Here is a 21,640-nt window from a genome sequence, read left to right as displayed (position 1 = left end):
ATGAAATAAAAGTCCCTTGAAATAAATAAATGTAGCATTATGAAATAAAAGTCCCATGAAATAAATAAATGTGTATTTACATTTATATATATTTATTGCCTCATTTATTTATTTCAGAATTTACTTCGTAAAGATCTAATCTCAGGGGTGATGTAAATCCTTCAGTCCGACTGTCAGAATGTGAAAGACATGGATGTCGTCAGGAGAGAGATCCATAACAGTCAGAGGCTGAGCTATCAGTGTGAAACCTTGTCAACATCACTCATTAGCATCGTCATTATGTTATTGTGAGACAAAATTGTATTAGGAAGGAGAATACATATTAGTAAAACAAATTGTATTGGGCAAATTGAGACCACTTCAATTATTTTATTGTAAAGAAAAATCCTGACAGTGAAAAATACAATATCTTCAATCAATTTGGCACACTTTTGAGATTCAGATGGGTTAGTCAATCAGAAGGAATGATGTTAATAATTAATGAAAACACATTATTATATGAATTAGTACAACTTAATTTTCAACATTCACGTCACAATAACACCATAACAAAAGCTAGTAAAAATGGAACGAGTTCAAAATTGCTGTTAAGTAGAGGTTAGCTGTTAACACTTTGTACAACATGAAATACAACAGCATGTCTATTACAAAAAGCATTTATAAAAAAATAGGTGTTTGGTTTAATTCTCCCTCTCTGTATATATGTGCATGAATATGAGAAGCATCGGAACAAAATCAAATGTTTGCAGAGTGTGAGCTGTAAAACTGTAGGTAGCTTGTGTATCTCTGGTTCTAACATTAGCATTAGTAAGACGTCTCTCCATGGGATGTGCTCCCTGGGTATTCCTCAGAAGCAGGCCCGCCTTCAGGCCTTGGTTTTGGTAGGCCCCCTATTTAAACAACAAATCAAAGTAATTTATAGCCTCGGCAGGCTCTGTGAATAGATCATAGATATCATAGATCTCACACACCTCTCACACACCCACCCACCCACACACACACACACTTTAATGGAGAATTTAAGTTTTGAATGCCTTCTGACTGCTATTTTAGAGCTCAGCTATTAATGTCTTTTTCAGGGTTTCCTTACGCTCCACAGTGATATGTGCACACAAAGACTGCTATATAACTGCATATCTGCACTGAAATGTACCCTTTTTCTATCGCCCACTTGTAAATGGATTGAATGCAAATGTGGATGTTTATCGGTATGCATTTTAGGCAAGGGTCATGTAATTGACTGTGCTGGATTATAATTGTGTGCAATTGCCATCCAGAGTGGGGGTAGTGTTATGATATTAGGGTCATGCAGTGAGATCGCTACCCCTTTAAGAGAGAGAGAGAGAGAGGGGTGTGGCACGTGCATGTGGGTATGGTAGAGCGAGAGTGAGCGAGCGTGTGTATGTTTCTGGAAGTGAAACGAGGCAGCAGAAGATATAGGTCTGTCAAGTATTGTGTATAACAGAAGAACTAAATAAATGCAACAGCCTCCTAAGAAGAGCTCGCCTCTCTCCAGTCATTTCAGTAAAGTGGGTTATTGAACCTGAAGCTTGTTGCTTCTGCCCTGGGAGACAGAGTCATCCCCCTGTTTCCTCGACTACGGTCTGGGAGCCGACTGTAAAGTTCAACATTGGCAAAACAAAAGTCCCTCCTGTCTGTTTTTCCTCTTCCGCTACTCCATCGCTATCAGAACCAGACATATGCCTACTTGGCTCCGAGGCGCCGCGGCCGCTCGGTACAGAACTAATCTGTCCTTCCTCCTCATCCTGGTTTACAGGTTTAAAATAACCTGTAAACTTCGGCATTTTTTGTAATAGTTGCATGTCTCGAAACTCCAAACAACCTTCATCTGTCACTCAATCACTCGCATTTTGAATGAGTCACATGTGAAACATATTCTCATTCTGATTGGCTGTTAAGTGGTGCCCACGGGGGTGTCTTATAACTTGTCAATCGCCAGCCTGGCCACATACATTCAGATCAAATGATGGACGGAACATTTGACGAATTACAAAACAATGCATTTTTGTATTGGCTCATGATAGGCTCCCGATCTCCGTAGGCCCCTGGGCTTCAGCCTAGGTCAGCCCGTGCATTAAGGCGGCCTTGCTCAGAAGCATTAATCTCCTCACGCCAATCTTGATTTGATAGCGATTGCTTTGTCCACATCAAGTAATCCACCATTCCTTAAAAAGCTGGCTGTCCAACGCAGCATCATTCAAAATGTATCACCGCTTCTTGCTTTCCGCAGGCAAGAAGTGCAGTCTGGTGAGACATCTCATTTATGCTGCTTTGAGAACCCTGGTTGCAAGTAACCAAAGCAGTGGTTTTATTGTCTCACTATGAGATATCGAGACTCCCATATTGGCAGACAAGCTTATCTCAGTATAAGGATGGAAATAGCCAGGCCAAGAGTAAAAGCAGCTTGCAGGCGCCAGTAGACCGACTCGTGTAGGGAAGAGCAATGGCTCCCACAATCCAGTGGGAGAGCCTGTTTTGTAGGGGTTTTCTCAATATCGGGATTACCCCAGGATACTTAGACCCTGTTTACACGGAGACGAAACGGATGTTATCCGCTACAGTTCTCTATCGTATGGACGGTTCGTTCACACGAGGCCGTAACGGAACTGCGGAAACGGAGCCATCAAACGATAACGGGTCCCAAGGTGGGTAGATCTGCGGACGGAACGCTCTGGGGGGCCAAACGGTTCCGTGTGTACGCCCTATACGATCATTCCCTGCCTCTCCTGCTCACCCTAATCTAATCGGACAGGAGAGAGATCAGATATCAGCTACTGCTGACGGAGACACGCAGCTCTGCATGATCACCTGCAGCTCCGCCCGCGGTGAGCGGAGCAAAACACACACTTCAAGTTAGATTATCACACTTAGCTATTTTAATTACCTCTCTTCTCATCTTTTATATTGGAAAGTACATTTAGCCATTGCTTTTCAGAAACCCATCTGATCTGGAGATGCAGCCGCTGAAAGGGTCAGTTGAAAAAAAGTTAATATCCATTCACTCCAAGTATGAGTACCCTGATGAGGGTGAGAAAATACAACCACATCACACCCGTTCTTCATTCCCTCCACTGCCTTCCTGTCTCATTCAGGATCGACTACAAGATCGCACTACTGACCCATCAATGCATCCACGGGAACGCTCCTCCATACCTGAAGGACATTCTCACATCTCAAACCTCCACACGCAACCTCCGCTCCACAACCAACCATCTGCTTCGCCCCCCCAGGACCAAACTACGCACAATGGGGGATCGGGCTTTCTGTGCAGCTGCTCCTCGCCTGTGGAATTCCCTCCCAGACCACCTGAGGACTCCACAGACCACTGACTCCTTCAAGAAAGCCCTAAAAACCTTTCTTTTTAAAAAAGCTTTTGATTAAAACTTTTGTTTATTTTATTTGTTTTTATTATGCCTCCTGTAGCACCTTGGGATTGCTGCTAGCAATGAAAGGTGCTTTATAAATTGAATTTATTATTATTATTATTATTATTAAGTAACGGGAACACAAAATGGTAGGGAATGATGTTCGAAATGAGTATGGAGGGTGGAAAGCAAGCACTAACCTTTAATTAAAAGCGCAACAATTGTTAATACAAACAATAATATTGGTGGAATGCCAATGTAATGACTTCTTGAAGAACCTCCACAGACAACATCGCTGCTCTCGCTTCCTTCTTTCAGCTTTACCTGGGTTTCTGAGCACCTGGGAAAAGAGAAATTAAAAGTAGCTTCAGTACTTTGTGTGTTTAAAACAAAACTTCTTTGTATCACTTTTTATTACGTTAAAAGTACAAAAAAGGTAATGACACACTCATCAAAAACAAACAATATTAAAACAAACGATTTCCAAAAAGTCTATTGAAGGTTATTAATGTTTTGTTACTAAATGAAACTTGAGGATTGGTCCATCACACATTCAAATAAAGCCACAGATCACAACTTATTATCAGCAATCCAAATATTGCAGAAACAAAGTGGTCATTTCATGGTGCAGGGCAGGAAGAGCCCTACTTGTTTGAGTAATGCCATAACAAACAAAGCCTTACGTTGTCCAGTCCGTGCAATTCACACCATGCTCTGAAAAGAAGCCAGACTGGCAAAGCTCACACTGTGCATCCACTCTGATGGTTCCTTAGAGAGAGGCACACAGGAGAGATTAGTCACACAGCAGCCAACATCCAGTAATGATCCATCATCACATCAGTGTCTTCATTTTGTGTTTTTACATTCACACTGCAGGAGATCAGTCCTCACTGTCTAAAAGTTCATTCAGGAAATGAATACATCTCCAGTCATAATTTTAATATTTAAGGGTTATCTTTCAGGATGGTTACTGAAACATACAAGGTCATCATATCTGTTTCAGAAACCCTCATGTGATAGCTGTAGGACTCATAAAGAAACTAGGAGGGGTTCCTGTTTACTGCCTGTCACGTGAGCTTCTGCACCTCGGGTTATAGTCCAATCAAAAGTCTGATCAAAAGTCATGTATTCGATGTAATTATTGTCTGATACTTTGTGTAATGTAAAAATTAAGATTCACATTAAGATCAACTTTGAGTAACCCCTGAGGGGAAGTTTAGTTTGGCACTGGTGTTAGTTTATGAACACACACACCCGATATACACACACGCCTAAAGACAGGCACTAATGAAGAGCAGGCAGAGCCAAGGCAGGGTTCCTGCAGGTTTCGCCAACTCAAATTTAAGACTTTTTAAGACCTTTTTAAGACCACTTTGAATAGAATTTAAGACCTATTTCACGGCAAGAAAGTATGAAGGAAAATTGCTATGAAAGAAGAAATACGTCCCATAAATGTATTCATGTTCAACATAAGAACAATGACTGAACATAACAGCATAACAGTACAGAACTGTGTTAGACAAAAAGTGTGTATGTGTGTGTGTCTCTGTGTGCTTGTGTGTGTGTGTGTGTGTGTGTGTGTGGGCTGTGCAATTAATCATATTTTAATCGCAATTACGAAACAACATAATCGATTATTTTGCTTTGCTAGGTTGTGACAGTGCACTACAACATATTTGATTAATTAATTTTAGTCTAATTTATTTTTATTTATCATATTTGTATATGTTTAGTAGCTTGTGGAAGTGCGCTCCAAAATATTTGTTGATCTTGTTTATTGGTATTTATTATTTTTGATATTATTTATTTAAATGTATCATTTATTTAATTTATTTTTTCAGTTGAATTATACGTTCAGGGTAATCAACAGTTAAAAAGATACTGTCCAAATTATTATTTGTTTTAAAGTTCAATAAATGGATGTTTTCAAAGTCAATTAATAATTGTATTTAATAATTGTGATATCAATTATTGACCAAAATAATCGTGATTATGATGTTTGCCATAATCGAGCAGCCCTAGTGTGTGTGTGTGTGTGTGTGTGTGTGTGTGTGTGTGTGTGTGTGTGTGTGTGTGAGAGAGAGAGAGAGAGACAAGAGCTATATTCAGAGCTCTGCTGCCTTGGCTACAATCTTTCATCGTTGCTGTTGTATGATTGGTGTTTAACTACGGTATTTAGCGTCTACAGCACCTCCGCTTTTAGGGTTGACGTAGACCCAAACGTTGCCCGGAGGTCCCAATGTGTTGTTGCGGGAGCTGCTGCACTAGCTAACGCTACATTAGCCAAACAAACGCTAATTTATTTTGCAAAAGGTGCAGCGGGCTTTAAACACGTTCCCCTCCCCTGGTTTCAACCAAGCACTAAATTCGATGTTTTCCAACCAATAACGGTTGAACTTACACTTCCCCATATTTATTCGAAGATACATGAGTTTCTGTCTGCCGCTAGCTGAAGCTTGGTTGCTAGGTTACTAGCTGGGTGTTCTCCAATAAGGGGCCGGCGGAAACAAAGTTAGTGATTACTGGTTCCATGTTGATTTATTTCAATACAAATTGTTGGGGGGAACTGAAAGGCTATTACCATACTGGTTACTTTGCAGCCCGGACATTTCCCCCAAAACACATTTAGACGCTATCGCAACACAGAAGTACCTTTCAAATCCGATCATTTTTAAGACCTTCTAAATCATATTTAAGACCTTTCTTATTTTTTTGGCCATATTTAAGACCCTTTTAAGGCCTTAAATTCATATTATCAAATTTAAGACTTTTTAAGACTTTTTAAGACCCCGCGGGAACCCTGCAAGGGGCTTACAACCTGTGTTCCAGGTTCCCATGGGGGTTCAGTGGCTCGAGGACACCTCTGCAGTGCCCAGGAGGCAAACTAGTATTGCGTTATTTATGTGCCTCTATCCTGAGCACGCAATGAAACATTTTGAGTATAGAAAATGTTATTGAGCGTGCAATTTTTTAGCACAGAAAAATATATTTTGCAAGCACAATTGACTCTAAGCCCTCTCACAAACTCCTGCTGCACGCGCTCTCTCTCCCTCAGATAAGCCTCAGACCAGGACTTCAGTGTGCATTTAAACTGTCACTGTCAGGAGAGTGTGACCTGTATTTTACTTACCAGGTTCTTTTATCCTCTCACCACGTACACATTGTGTATGTTTTTGTGCTGCACTGCATCCTGTCACATCTGAAACTTTGCAGAAATACCCATCTATAACTTCACAGACTGTGTCAGTTGTTTCTGAACAGGCATGCAGGGCAAAGAGACCGTTGCCTAAAGAAACAAACAGAAAGAAACAGTAAATGCATGCAAACCTAAATAATGAAAAAGAAAATAGGATTATGTGCCAATATAAATACAACCAATACATCTTAAATACCCAGAGAATTGTTGGTGGAATATGATAGACGTCTTGGTTACATATGAAAGCCTGTCAGTTTTCAGTTCAGTCATTTATCACTGAGAGACAGTTTATGAAAATACAGTGTAATGACGCATTTAATGGACTTGGAGTTTAAAAAAACATTATTTAAATGAAGTCTTAATTCATTATTATTGGCATATATTAAATATAACTTTTAATTTAACAGTGTAGAACTCTCTTCACCCTTGCATAACCAATGTAGCAGCTGCAGTGTTTCCCCTAGGACGGAGTCATAGCAGCGGTGCTAAGGTACGTGGGCCCAGCATAATGTGAGCACGGAGCGCGTGGAATTTCTTAGTGCGAAGTGCGCCCCGCCAATTTGTTTCTATGTGTCTGCCAGCACAAGAATGGCTCTTGAGGCCTAGTACCAGGGCCGGTTCTAGCCTATTTGCTGCCCTAGACGAGATTTTATATAAAAAGAATAAATGAAAAATCTCTACAAAAGACAAATACACTACAAAAACAGAAACGTATTGACATAGGTAATATACGTCAAAATGGCTTCAAATGTATTCAGTATTGTATGAACATGTTTGAATTGGGGGGTGGACGTCATATCCTCTAGGGGGGTCCGGGGGTTTGCCCCCCCGGGAAGATTTTTTGAACATTTTAAAGTAAAATGCTTCAATCTGGTGCACTTTGAGCACACAATTACTAGAGACCTGATCTAGGGGGTATAACTCTAAAACACCCATCTGAAAAAGATCGGTTTACATTTTAATAATCAAATAAGTATATGAACATAACCAATAACCTACCATAGCCAATAACAAATAAATGTAACTTATTTTATTTTTGTTGTTCATTCATATCTTATTTTACCTAGTTAACATTTATTTATTTATGCATATTTTTGTATCTCTCCAACTTTAAACGATATTTTTGGTTTACTGTCCTATAGTGCACATTGGAATGATTTCAAACCTGTTTTTATTTATCCTAATAATTATAAAGGAGTGCCTTGGAAATATGTGTTTACATAATTTGTGGTCAAAACGTTTGAGACCCACTGAGATAACTTAGACTAAAATGAACTATCTAAACACTCAGAGAGTCCTTTAACCTCCCTGAGCCTCTCAGTCTGACAGGAGAGCTCTCCTCCACCCTGGTTGTAGAAACATCTACTTCTTATATCCGTTAGCGCAGCTAGCACCAGATTCTAATAACAACAGCGCCGGTACCGGTGCGCCCTCTCTCTCTCTCTCTCTCTCTCTCTCTCTCTCTCTCTCTCTCGCTCCCATGCTCGCACTTTGGCTGTGAGCTGCGGGCGCCTGATAAGCCAACATCCCCCACTTTCGTCACTTACAGCGCCCATCGTACAGGGCAAATGAAAAGTGTAACCGGGGTGAAAAAGGTGTTACATTTACTTAATTATGAATGTTGTTACATCAAGGCCGAAAATTAGGATGAGCGCCAACGGTCATATTTCAGCAGCTGCGCTGCGCCGCCACTATTTGTATATAGGGGAAACACTGAGCTGCTTGTTGACTACATCTAACTCCCCTCTCCACATGTGAAGAGACCTGGAACACAGTAGGCATCAGTTCTGTTGTGTGATAGTTGCATTCATTATTCATTCACACATTATAGACATACCTGAGTCACAGGAGGTGCATGTGAAACATGTAACCAGTCCATTGGGTTGGTTCATATAAGTCCCGTTTTTACAGCGGCTGCAGCGTGTGCCTGACTGTGACGTGCAGTCTCTCGAAACAATGGTTCCTGTTCAACAACCAAACACTCTGTCAGCATCTCAACATCAAGACATGAAGGCAAATTACAATTACAAAATGAAGATTAGAGTCGGTAACAATATGTTCATCCCGTTTCAGGTCTTTGATGGAGCACTTCAGGGAGCAAAGCCAACTTCAGCTTCGGAAATCCCAGTTCAATTCATCATTTAAAAAGCTCTCACTGACTTGATATTTGAATACTTTCATAGACAGAGATGTAATGTACCTTCGCTGCACATAGGACAACATTGCCCAGCTCTAGAATATTCTTTAGGACGACAGCAGAGCCCTTGTGCCAAGAAGGACGCACACCCTGTTGAGAAACAGCAGTTCAGTGTTAAGTAGTACGAGTCTGCGCAGTACATTCACATAATAGTGATGTACCAGATAAGACTTCACAATGTATCCTTTACTTTGAATTTATACCTTCATATTTACAGTCTCTGGTTGATACATGTTAATGCATTTAATTGTTCAAGTTTTGATACTTTTTGCGCTTTTACTTTTTATATTACACCAAATGGTTTTATCGCCATTGAACAATTTTGTTGAATATTTCTTGAAAACTATTTTCTACATTTTACAGTGTATTGCAACCAAAATCCTTTTATACATCAAGGGTTTCCTGCAGGCTGAACTACATCAATATCTGTCCAAGTATGCAATATGGTGCTTCCAAAACCACTTCACGTAAGGATGTCAATCTGTTTGTTATACTACAAGACTTAAAGGTGAAGAAATATTTTGGTAATTTCTTATTGTGCCAATTCTACCAAAATCACTTCACACATTAATTGTCTCACGTAGGTCAAGCTACAACACTTTTAAAAAAAAAAAAAAATTATTGTAATGTTCATGGTACAAAGTATATTGACACCAAGATGATGTCCAGGAGACCCCTAAAAACTATAGTTATACCTGCTTGCATTAGTTATTATATTGTGTTTATTTCCCCAATAATTATCGATAGTAGTATTAGCAGGAGACCAAAATGTGTGAAGTCCTTTTGGCAGCACTACAATGCATTAAAGGGAAATAATTAAACATGGTTTATGAGAAAAGAAATCAGTCAAATAATTCATAAATATATTTCCCCTAAAGTATGTGTGTATAAGCAGCAGGGACCCATTCATTTGTGAAGTGATGTTATTAGCAAACTTTCTCTATAACTGAAGTTATTGAATATGCTGTACAATAAAAAATCCACTACATTTATTTTAACCCTCACAGTTACTTTGTACATACACAAACAAACACACTTGATGATATGGTTATATGCAGTATTGTATTAGTAATCTACACAGTATTTAATGTAGCCAAATGCAGCTAGTTTTAATGACTTTGTACCATAGACTGTATATATAAATGGACGTAGGGTCCGTGACATCACCCATAGGATTCTGCAGAGTTGCCGAGAAGCCCTTAGTAGGCGGAGTCGGCAACTAACGGCTCGACAGTGACGTCAGAGTCTAACTCCCGCCTGCTCCAGCCTCATCCAAATAAGGGCAAAGAGGCGGAGCCAAGGCGGGACCTGCTGCTGAAGCACAAGGCGGGGCTCCAAGCTCCCAATCTAGCTGAAGCTACCAAGCTAGGCTAACACGCTCACATAATAAGCCTTGTTCAACATAATTTCTTTAGCTAATACTACAGCGGGCTGCAGGCGAACCAAGTCCGCGTTTCGTTGCATTCCTTGATCTCCAGTTATAACGCCGGACTCCACCACCGGAGCTAACGGAGCCGCAGGGGGCTAGCTAGCTCCCTGCGGCTCCGTTAGTTCCGGCCGGCGGACTCCGGCGGCCACCACTGGGATAATTGGGTCCCCTTTTAACATTTGCTCCCGTTTAGCATTATGGCCGTCATAGCCATAGACCAGGGGTCGGCAACCTTTTTGATATGAAGTGCCATTCTAAAAAAAAAAATGTATCAGCGTGCCGACGATCGTGAATTATCAACGGGGTAGTAGCCTACATTATTCAAGTTTACATTAACTTTGGATAATAACACGGGAGAAATGAGCGGAAGCGCTCTCTTTTCCTCTCTCCCCCTCTCTCTCTCCTGACAGCCTGTCAGTATCTCATCACTGATCCAGTAATGAGTGACAGTGAAGAATACATATACATATACATATACATATATTTATAACTAGTTCCAGAGGTAGATAAAATAGCTAAGTGTGTTAGGTCTAACTCTTGTGTGTTTTGCTCCGCTCACCGGTCCGTCACAGCGGGTGGAGCTGCAGGATTTCTGCTTCACACACGTTGCAAATCGCTATTTTATTGTCATTTTCGGACACCTTAAAATACTGCCAGACTGGTGAAGCGATTTTGGCGAGCTTGTTTTGCCGCACACAGAGAAAAGTGTCATGTATGTTACGTCTCGCGATCGGCCTTTTTAGAGAGCACCGATCGATTGGCAGAGAGTGAGTATCGGCCGATATCGATCGCCACGCAAAAACTGCGGCATTTTTACAGCTCCTTATGGGTTTCTTTCCTCTGTGGTGAAACTATCAGCACTGCATTACGGAGGAAAGCGGCAGAAAGTCGCCTGGAGTTAAAGAGAGTGGGGCTGCGTTGCGTGCATGGCTTCCTTCTGCAGGTAACGGGGAGACGTGCTCTGGCGGCGGTCTCGTTCAGGATCCGAAAAGAAAATAAATATTTTGTACACTTATTCCACTTATTCCTAGTGTGCCACTGGTTACGGTGCCGCGTGCCATTGGTGGCACGCGTGCCAGGGGTTGCCGACCCCTGCCATAGACTATAAAAGTCTTACCCAAGGCTGAATCATGAACTAAACAGTATATATATATATATATATATATATATATATATATATATATATATAGATATATATATATATATATATATATATATATATATATATATATATATATATATATATATATATATATATATATATATATATATATACATATACACACACACACACACACGTATAAAGTGTTACGTCCTTAGCTGGCTAATAAGCTATATAACAAGCTAAGCTAAGAAGCACACAAACACCTGCTAACGAGGTTAACATGTATAATATTATCATTTTAGACTTCTTGGAAGTTCTGTTAGTACATTCAACCGCACAGCACGACATTTTAATTGTCTGGTATTTGTAACAACATTCCCTAAAAGGCACAATCACCACGAACACGGCTAAAGGGTCAAGTACAGTAACTACAACTAACTAACGTTGTAGCCTAGCAGAGTGGACAAGTTGCTGTTAGCTGACAGTGAGGCACGTACCTGTCCATCAAAGTGACCACGCCCTAATTTATGCAAAACCTTGAAGACCTAATATGAATAAAAGCATTATAAAACAATTCACTCAACAATTAATAATCATTAAGGTGGAATCTAACTATATCCCGAATAATTTGTATTGCATCCAGGGGTAGAAACTAGGGATGGGAATTTGAAAGCAAATGTATATTCGAATATTCGACCCCCAAAAAACGGTTAACCGGTTAACCGAAATGTACATATCTTATAAAAAAAGAAATTGGGTCAAAAAAAAATTTCTAACATTTTTTTTTCAATAACTTTTGGAAATAAATAAATACATGTTCAAATAAGTATAGAAACCAAGTCGAATTTGTCAAATGTATTAAACTGGTGATCACAGTTTGACAGCTATAGGCCTACAGCTTTCATGTGCGGAGGCAATTCACAATCAGGCCAGCTGTAGAGAAGACCCTCTCAGCTGGAACGGAGGTTGCGGGTATAGCAAGGTATAGTATGTATATAAGTTTAATTTGGCATAGTTTGCACTCTACACTGCACTCACTAACCTGGTCGAAATATTTCCACACATTACTCCTTTTTGACGCCATGTCTGTTGTGTAGGACTCTTCTTAGAGTGTAAATAATTACCGGACTATGACTGGTAAAATATGTTGAATACCGGCAAAACTAAATCTCTCCTGTCAAAATGTCTATGTACTTTGCTGCCACACACGGTTGCCAAGCAGCACTTATTGTTGTTTAGGCTGGCCACTCATGTGTCGCGAGTGTTGACAGGGGGCGGGGGAGCACGCTCATGAAGTAGCGCCGGAACCTCGCAACGGCTGCGGAGCGCATTTGCACCGCATTTGGGCATAAGATGAGGTTTGAGTCTGCGTGATCTGCGTGTAGGCAGGGACAGCAGGCATATCATTAGCTAGAACTAGCTAGATCTGATGGATTTGGACATAAACGCGAGTGAAGTACCTGACGCGAGAGAGAGAGATCAGCACCTGCAGCTCAGCCCGCTGCGAGGGACCGGTGAGCGGAGCAAAACACACCTTTAGACGTCACCTAACACATTTAGCTATGGCACTGTCGTATACATTGAATTATTAAATTTGATAATATGTAATCAACTTAGGCATCCCTCCCAATTTTTTTTATAAATAAATAAAAATTAATAAAAATATTCATAACTCATATTCGAATACCTGAATAATTATTGGAATACCTGAATAATTTCGAATATTCGAATATTCGATTAATCGTTCCCATCCCTAGTAGAAACATGTTTATTTCTGCTGTAAAGTTGGGCATTTTAACATGGGGGTCTATGGGAATTCATCCTTTCTGCAGTCATCGCCTATCGGCCAATATATGAACTGCGGTTTGTGGCACTTCCTTATTGGCGTCCCGGCTCTGCCCCAGAGTTTGCCGCTTGCTTTGTACACTGCAGGGTAGCTTGTGAATTTACTCCAGGTGGAACTAAAGTCTGATTTAAGACTTGATTATATCTCACATCATTAATCCAAATCTGTAAAGTAACTAAAAGGTATTAAATACATGTAGAGGAGTAAAAAAAAAAAAAATGTTCCTCTAAACTGTAGTGGGGTAGAAGTACAAAGTACCTCAAAATTCAACTGAAGTACAGTACTTGAGTACTTTTGACCTCTGGTACCTACATGGAGGTAAGGAATGCCTGCTCGCCAGCGCGTCTAGTTTGAGTGACGGAAGTAAAGACAAAATGAACCCTTTGACGTTTGAATCTCCACTTCCCGTGTGAAGGTGTTACCGAATAACTTGTGGGACGAACAACTGGTGATATTCTATAACGGTAGGAATGTGTCAGGGGCGTGTACTTTGTCGAATAACCAGGAAATACACATTTCGATCGCTTCTTCTGTTGTTTACATTCATCTTTTGGTATATTTGGCTGGATAGGAACACTTTGATGCACATTCAGTACCAGTGTGTGAGGTTGTGGTTGCGATGCCGATATCCAGACACGTACAGCGAGGACTACAAAAAGACACATGAGGTGACATGAGGTATTTTTGCCAGACTTATTACTGAATATCATTCTTAATGTGATACCAAGTCTGAGACCTGTGTATACCTTCAGACAGCCTCCAAGTGAAGCACACATTGTTTACTCAGTTTGAAAGCAGCGTGGAGAAGTCTTCAGCTGTAGAGAGCTCCGCCCAGGATAACTTGTGATACGACTTCTGTGGCTTGTTCTTGTTGTCAGTCTTATATTTGTATCATATATTGTTATTAATATGATGTCGAGTTGATTTGAGACCCGTTTATACTTTCCTACAGTCTGTTAGTGAAACATACAGTCTGTCTGAGTTGTTTACACCTATCTCCAATGCAGCGTGGAAAGCTGTGGTAAACTGTGATCCGCTCAGGTTAAACTGTGATACGACTTCTGTGGCTATCAACCAGCGATCATGTTTAATATTAAAAACTACACACATTGATCCCTTATCAAAACGGTATTCTGCACTTTGCCGCACTTATCCAGATAAAATGTGACTGTTTACTTGGTTAACTTTCGTTATGCATCGATACAGCGACACCGAATGACGAGGGTACTCACATAGGCTACAGAGAACTAGAAACACATACATTCATACTTTTTCACACTGTTGTTAACATGTTTTCGTTTCTAACTTAACGTTTATGCGTTTATCTATGTGGTCTTTGTTCTCTGTGTAACTTGGTAATATTAATATTAATTCCTTGTTATTGTTAAATTTCCATGACAGGTGATGATTATAGCTACTACATAACGAAACACATGGCCTGATTTGCATATTTGAACTAAATGTGTGCACTAGAATACATAATACGTAAAATGACCACTTATCACAACATAATGTAGGCTCGCAGGCTGATAAACTAGGATATCTGATCTCGGTGGGTGGGTCTTAATGATGCTCAGTCAGTATATACTATTTCAAAGCAAATGCCTACTATAATATTTATATTATATGGCTTAAAGTGTACATACATTCGCTCACATTATAAAAGCTGGTTGGGTTGAATTGTTCTGACTCTTTTAACAATGTTAATGTGACAAAATAAGCTGTGATGACAGAATACATCGTATTGATCCGTGGCGCACTCATAACGCGCATGGCACAAGGGAGTTTTGCTATTGGGACTCGGGTTTGAGTCCAGCATGAACTTTTTTGTTATTTTCATGTCGATGGACACTGAATAATATTTTTGAATAGAGGATTCATAATATTGTTTGCAGAGAACAAAATTAACAATCAAGCAGCATTTTAAATTCTAAATATCCCTGCACATGTAGCAATGACATTTCTGCTTCTATCTGCAAAACGAGTAAACAGTCACATTTTATCTGGATAAGTGCGGCAAAGTGCACAATACCGTTTTGATAAGGGATCAATGTGTGTAGTTTTTAATATTAAACATGATCGCTGGTTGATAGCCACAGAAGTCGTATCACAAGTTATCCTGGGCGGAGCTCTCCACAGCTGAAGACTTCTCCACGCTGCTTTCAAACGGAGTAAACAACGTGTGCTTCACTTGGAGGCTGTCTGAAGGTATACACAGGTCTCAGATGGACTTGGTATCACATTAAGAACGATATTCAGTAACTAGAAAATGCATTTCCTGCAGAAAATGCGTGCGAATGCTGTAAACCGTGAACATTTGTGGCTGAATTTAGCTGAAAATGCAGAAAAAGCTGAATATTTTATAAGCTGAATGGTAGCTGCTTTTAGCTACAAAAACCAAGTAAGTGTGTTGCTGAACTTAGCAGAGAAATGCAGAAAAGTGAAATTATTTGAATCAAATTGTTACAGCTCAAATGCATGTTAAAAAAAGACTTTAAAAAGCTGAATATTTTAAAAAGTATAACATATTTTGAAAAAGTTGAAAGTTTCCCCATCATGTGCTGAAAAGGCTGAATAGTTTGATATTTGAATGGTTCCTGCAGCTGAAATTAGGCTGAAGGAGTTAAATAAAGATATTAAATATAAGTAGTAGTGAATTAATGTTTACAAACACCTGTGTGTGTAAACCCAGAGATCAAAGGTTACCATGGTGACGACTTATGACGATTTACCAACTGCAGCACTGAGTCCCATTAAGAATGCATTGAGGATTATATCTGACAATTTTGCCACCTGTTCAAAAACTATGGCTCCTATAAAAAAATTATCAGACCGTGAGCATCAGGGAACCCCAATGAACTAATATATGTTGTTTTTTATAGTTTTGTGTGTAAAATGTAGAGATGGGAGCAGTTTGTCTAAAGTGTACTTCTCTCTGTTCTGAAGAAAGTTCCGGAAAGATTTAACATGGGAATCAATTGGGAGCTAGGTGGACTTTTTGTCTCTTCATGCCCTCAAGAGGCATTTTGTTTAATATTTTTTCTTAATTTATTTTTATTTTCCAACCTAGGAGAGGCTTTCCTATGTTTTTCATGAAAAAATATGTCTGAGGAGTGTAGGGTTTGGGAATTATGGCAAGTTTAAAACATTTTTTGGGGAGAATTTGAAGCACTGCTGCACTCTGTTTTGAGATCAAAGCACTCTAGACTTAGGCCTAGGCTCCACGGGAACGAAAACGGGTTGAATCCGCATATTTCTCATGCGTATAGCCCTTTAAGCTAGACGACGCCGTAACGGAAACGTAGAAACAGACAACGGGTCCAAAGGTGGATAGATCTGGGAACGGAGCGCTCTGGGGGGTCCAACGGGGCAGTGTGGTAGCCTATACGGTCATCCGTTTCTGATAATGACGACGCAATAGCCCCGCCTCTCCCCGCCTCTGCTGCTCACCCCCGCAAAAGTACACTGCACACTGAATTCAGATTATTTATCTTTATCTCGATATGGACATAAACGCGAGTGAAGTCTAATCTGACAGGACAGAGACACACAGCTCCTCCCGCTGTGATGCAGCGGGAGCAAAACACACACTTCAAGTCAGATCATCACCCTTAGCTATTTTAATTACCTCTCAAACTACCTAAACTAGTTATAAATATGTTTATTTTTACTGTCGGGTCACTCATTACAGGATCAGCTGCTGCATGAGACAGACACTGACGCTGTCAGAAGAGAGGAAAAAGAGACAGGCTCCGTGTATTTTATGACTATATATCATTATATCGTCGTTATTCATTTGTTTTAAAGCTCAATAAATAACAATGAAGACCTTTGACCGGCACTTTTATAATTTTGTCCGGAAGATTTCAACTTTAACACACGTTGACCGGCGAAAAACTCTGCCCGGTTCCGTCGGCCCCCACTAAGGAGAATAAACAGAAGTGCAGCCATGACAATCATTCTTCTTCGCTGCTTTTGTGGAGGAAGTTGCTGCTTTTGTGGAGGAAGTTACAGCGCCACGTACAGGTTCGGCATATGTACTGCAGCTTTTCCAGCGGTTGGATGTAAACGGAGCCGTCTCGTGGAGCTTGACACAATCCGGTGTATATTGCGTGTGGGCGGAAGCTTTTTTGCGTTTGCGTTACTCCGATGCGTTTTGCCGTATGCGTTCCCGTGGAGCCGGGGCCTTAACGAGCTGCTCCATCCACACTAATGTTAAAATATGAAAAAGGCCTCTCTACCAAGCTCCAAACTAAGTTAAATATCTCAAAAAGTGTAAAAGATATCAAATATCTGAATAAGAATTGAATAGCTGAAGGTGTTGTGATCATTTGAAAGTTGGAATGAAGTGTCTAGCTGAAAGTATGTGGAAGGAGTAGCATTTGGCGCAAGGTGTAGGAAAAGAGGATTTGAAGGCATCTCCCATTGACTTCAATGTTAAAAAAAAAAAGAGTATAAAAAGCTGAATATTTCAAAAAGTATAAAATATTTAAAAAAATGTGAAGGTTTCCCATCGATTCCTGAAATAGTTTAATATTTGAATGGTTTCTGTAGCTGAAAATAAGCTGAAGTTATTTAGAGCCAAAGCATTGGCTGAAATAAGGGGAATAAAGATTTGAAGTACTATAGTGGAATGCTGTGGCACAGCATTCGCACTAATAAGTCTGGCAAAAATAAATGGTTTAAATGATTTATTCAAGCTTGCAATGTTTTGAACACACATCCCCAGCAGTGGCGTTTTCTCCCGGAGGCCAAGGGAAGCCAGGCTTCCCCTGTTTTTTCAGATTGTAGTTATAATTTAAATAAATAAATAAAAACACTTTGTTTTGTTTCGATCATTCTCCTTTGCTGTGTGTTGCTGCCGGCCCGTCTCTCCCCCACTCTCATTGAGTATTTATTACAAAGAGTGAAACAAACAGCACCCCTCTAGATGTTATGGTGAAACAGTAGATTGCATTCACTGTTGCGAGAGGAGGCCAGTCGGATCAGGCTTCCCTTGGTGAAAAAAATTGAGGGATTGACCAATCAGATGAGGCCCACGTGATGCCCCTGCCAACCTGTGATTGGTCAGGGCCATGCCAAGGGAAGCCAGCTAACTCTGGCTTCCCTTCAGAGGCGGCTGGCGATTTCACCTGAATAGATGAGTGTTTATATTTTTTAGTTACTTTTGGACTACGGACTGAGCTAATTACAGAGGCGAGGACTGTTGCTGCACTTGCCGTGTGTTAGAAAGGGAAGGGAAGAGAAGGTGGACTATCGCATGCAAATGTTTCTGTACATAATTGTTTTTGAATTCATGTGTTTCATACACGCCTACTGATACTTTGATGTGTACATAAAACTTTAAAGGTCTCCTGATTTACTTTGTGAATGAATGCTTCTTTTGTATTCATTACCGAATCTGCACTGCCCATTGAGCGGCTGGTATTGCATTTGGGGGGGGGTGTGTCTGCATAAATTAATAAGAAAATGCTTAAATTAATAAAACGAGAGTTTCGGCTGGAGAGTGCGTGCGGACCTGTCGGTTAGATCAGGGGTTCCCAACCTTTATTGTGCCAAGGACCGGTAGATACATTAAAAAAAAATCGCGGACCGGTTGTCAATTTTAACTGATTTTAATATTTACTCACCACCAGCAGGTAGCAACAGAGGCTAATTGTATGTAACAGCCTGAACAAATACTAGAACAATATGCATCCAAAACATATTAACAAAGTTTAAAAAAGAACCGGTGTTGTTTTTTGGTTTTTCGGAAAACCAAAAAACCACGTTATTCAGTTTTTAAACCAAAACGGGAAAACAGATAAATCAACGTTTTGGTTTTGTTTGTATGATTTACGGATAATCCAGTAAATGCTGGGAAAACGAGGAGAAGGCGCATTATGGAGATGTCCGGTCGCCAGGGTGTGTGTGTGTGTGTGTGTGTGTGTGTGTGTGTGTGTGACACTGGCATTTGTTTTCAGAAGATATTATGATAGTGTCGTTCGTTCCGGTGCACTCCCGACAGCATTTAGCACTACATCGAGATTAAGATTAAACTAATTTATTTTGGGAACAGCCGCATATATGCCGGTGTCGGACAGACACAAACACACCGAACACACAGAGCTGAGCTGAGCAGAGCACATACACACACACATCATGCGCCTTGGTGACTGACTGGACATCTCCTTCATAAAACTAATAAAAGGGGGAGTAATCGGGCAGTTCGATGTGTGTAGATGTGTGTGTGGTTAACACGTAGCAGCCTGCAGTCACTCTTAAACTGTTCTGATTAAGTTAAACACAGCGAAGGCAGTGCGTAAAAAGGCACAGCTCTTTACCGAGTATACATCTGCAGCCATGTCATGAAGTGAAGGAGGGTTTCCTTCTATAAAGCAGCTGCGGGCAGCAGATACCGTGAGAGTCCCGGACATTAATTCATAGATCAAGGCAGACTGGTTTACTCTCCTGTTTTGCCAATCCGGTGCTTAAACAAATAGCTCTACACCCCTGGCCGACATGTCCTTAAAATGAAGTCCGAGTTTGAAATATATCTCAAATAATGTATGCACCACCATTTCCCCACATAAACATAACAGTCTGCAATCAAATGGTTGTCTCCTGTGCGCTCCTCTTCCTACTTGGCCCACCGGTAACATGCTCGTGCGCACAAGAGGCTGAGACCTCAGGCTGAGCCGCCGAATCCCTCGGGACATCATAAAAGCCATTTTCAACGGTTTTCTGGTGAAAGATGAACTAGCTACTGGATGAAATAATATGACTGGTGGCATAGGTGCGAAAATTAAACACTTTTTGAAAAAAATATTATGATAAAATATTTTTATATATTTATAATTCTGCAAATATTACGATAAACTCACAGCTATTTCGCGGCCCGGCAGTAACACCTCCGCGGCCCGGTACCGGTCCGCGGACCGGGGGTTGGGAACCCCTGGGTTAGATAACAGGCGTGTGCAAGTCCTGCATCTGTGTGATACAAATGCGTGTAAAATGATATTGACCCCCCCCCCCCCCCCAACAAAATGGGCTTCCCCTAAATTTTTCCCCACGCCACGCTACTACAGTCACCTCATGTGTCTTTTTGTAGTCCTCGCTGTACGCGTCCGGATATCGGCATCGCAACCACAACCTCACACACTGGTACTGAAGTGTTCCTATCCAGACAAATATACCAAAAGATGAATGTAAACGACAGAAGAAGCGATCGAAATGTGTATAGAATATCACCAGTTGTTCGTCCCACAAGTTATTCGGTAACAAAGGTACCATCATTTTGAAGTGCGATATCCAGTGTATATATAAAAGTGTATCCGATGTTTTGATAAAACACTCTGTAGCTCGTTGTCTACATTGCTCTGGTTGGAAAGTAACGTTGTTAGTATTTTTAACGTTTTGTGTATGGGTTATTGATCCGTCTAGTTCAAATGCGTCAGTATCTTTCTTACTTTAACAAACTAATAGCCTACAGTTAGCTTTGCCAAGGTACGTCATGAACCCTGTAAGATACTCACCGAAGACAACAAACACTGCGAGCATCGTAACGCATGACTATCTATCTCATATTACGTTTTACAAACAAAACATATACATTTAACAGATGGCCTACTAGTACTGAAATCCGGAAAGTTCCTGTCACAACCCGATCTGCAGCCCTGCCCTATCTGCAGTGCGCATGTGCGAGATGACAACTACATACGGCAACTCTAATAGGACACTTGACACAGTGGCTTTTGGCAAAGCAGAAAAAGAACCGAGAGAGATGAGTTATTGTTATTACAACATGACTTCACTATTATTTAACAACTCTTTTTATTGGGTTCTTTTATTTGGGGTCAAGTACATTGTCAGAATAAGTGAGAAATGGATTTAACTTCTATTAGACAGCTATATGCCATACATTTTTGCATACATTCACAGTAAATATTTATTCAGTATGATGGCTGTCTAACAGAAGTTAAATCCATTTCTCACTCATTCTGACAATGCACTGAAGAAGAGGAAGAAGCCGACTCTGAGCTGTCCGACTTCAGGCGAGCTTTTTGAGACCTCCCCCGGCTGCGATCGGCTATTGTCGTCTACTTTCCGCTGTATAGAAAACTGTAGTTTCCATAGTTTCCCCACCGCAGCAGGCGCACATTTATGACCTCCGCTGGCGCATCATAAACACGTCGGATAGGGAAAGTGCAGTCGGATTCTCTAAAGTACCGCAGTCTCTTCTCCTAAATCCTTTTGAATTCTCCTATCCACTATCCCTTAACCCCGTGACGTTTCACTCCGAGGTCAAGGAATAGACGATAGGGTTAGAATTTAAGAGCTGTTTTTTTGGAGTATTCGACCGCAACCCCGATCTGCCCCCCTGCCCTATATGCAGTGCGCATGTGCGAGATGGTCCGCCATATTGCACAACTCCGTACGGCAACCCAACTAGGACACTTGACACAGTGGCATTTGGCAAAGCACACAAAGAAAACTCCGAAA

General features: G+C 40.7%; 1 protein-coding gene across 1 annotated transcript; it reads right to left on the bottom strand.

The window, feature by feature from the left end:
• Window positions 1-353: 353 nt before the first annotated feature.
• Window positions 354-20,843, bottom strand: LOC117494703 (tumor necrosis factor receptor superfamily member 14-like). The gene is made up of 7 exons (XM_034145646.1): window positions 20,674-20,843; window positions 8,783-8,869; window positions 8,420-8,545; window positions 6,517-6,672; window positions 4,070-4,154; window positions 3,587-3,726; window positions 354-890 (listed from the first exon to the last, which is right to left on the bottom strand). The coding sequence occupies exons 1-7, from the start codon at window positions 20,696-20,698 to the stop codon at window positions 805-807; spliced, it is 705 nt and encodes a 234-aa protein (XP_034001537.1). The 5' UTR covers window positions 20,699-20,843; the 3' UTR covers window positions 354-804.
• Between the last annotated feature and the right edge of the window lie 797 nt (window positions 20,844-21,640).

This window comes from Trematomus bernacchii, unplaced genomic scaffold, assembly GCF_902827165.1.
Source record: "Trematomus bernacchii unplaced genomic scaffold, fTreBer1.1, whole genome shotgun sequence".
Classification (NCBI taxonomy): Eukaryota; Metazoa; Chordata; class Actinopteri; order Perciformes; family Nototheniidae; genus Trematomus; species Trematomus bernacchii.
This window is presented reverse-complemented; position numbering and strand designations above follow the sequence as displayed.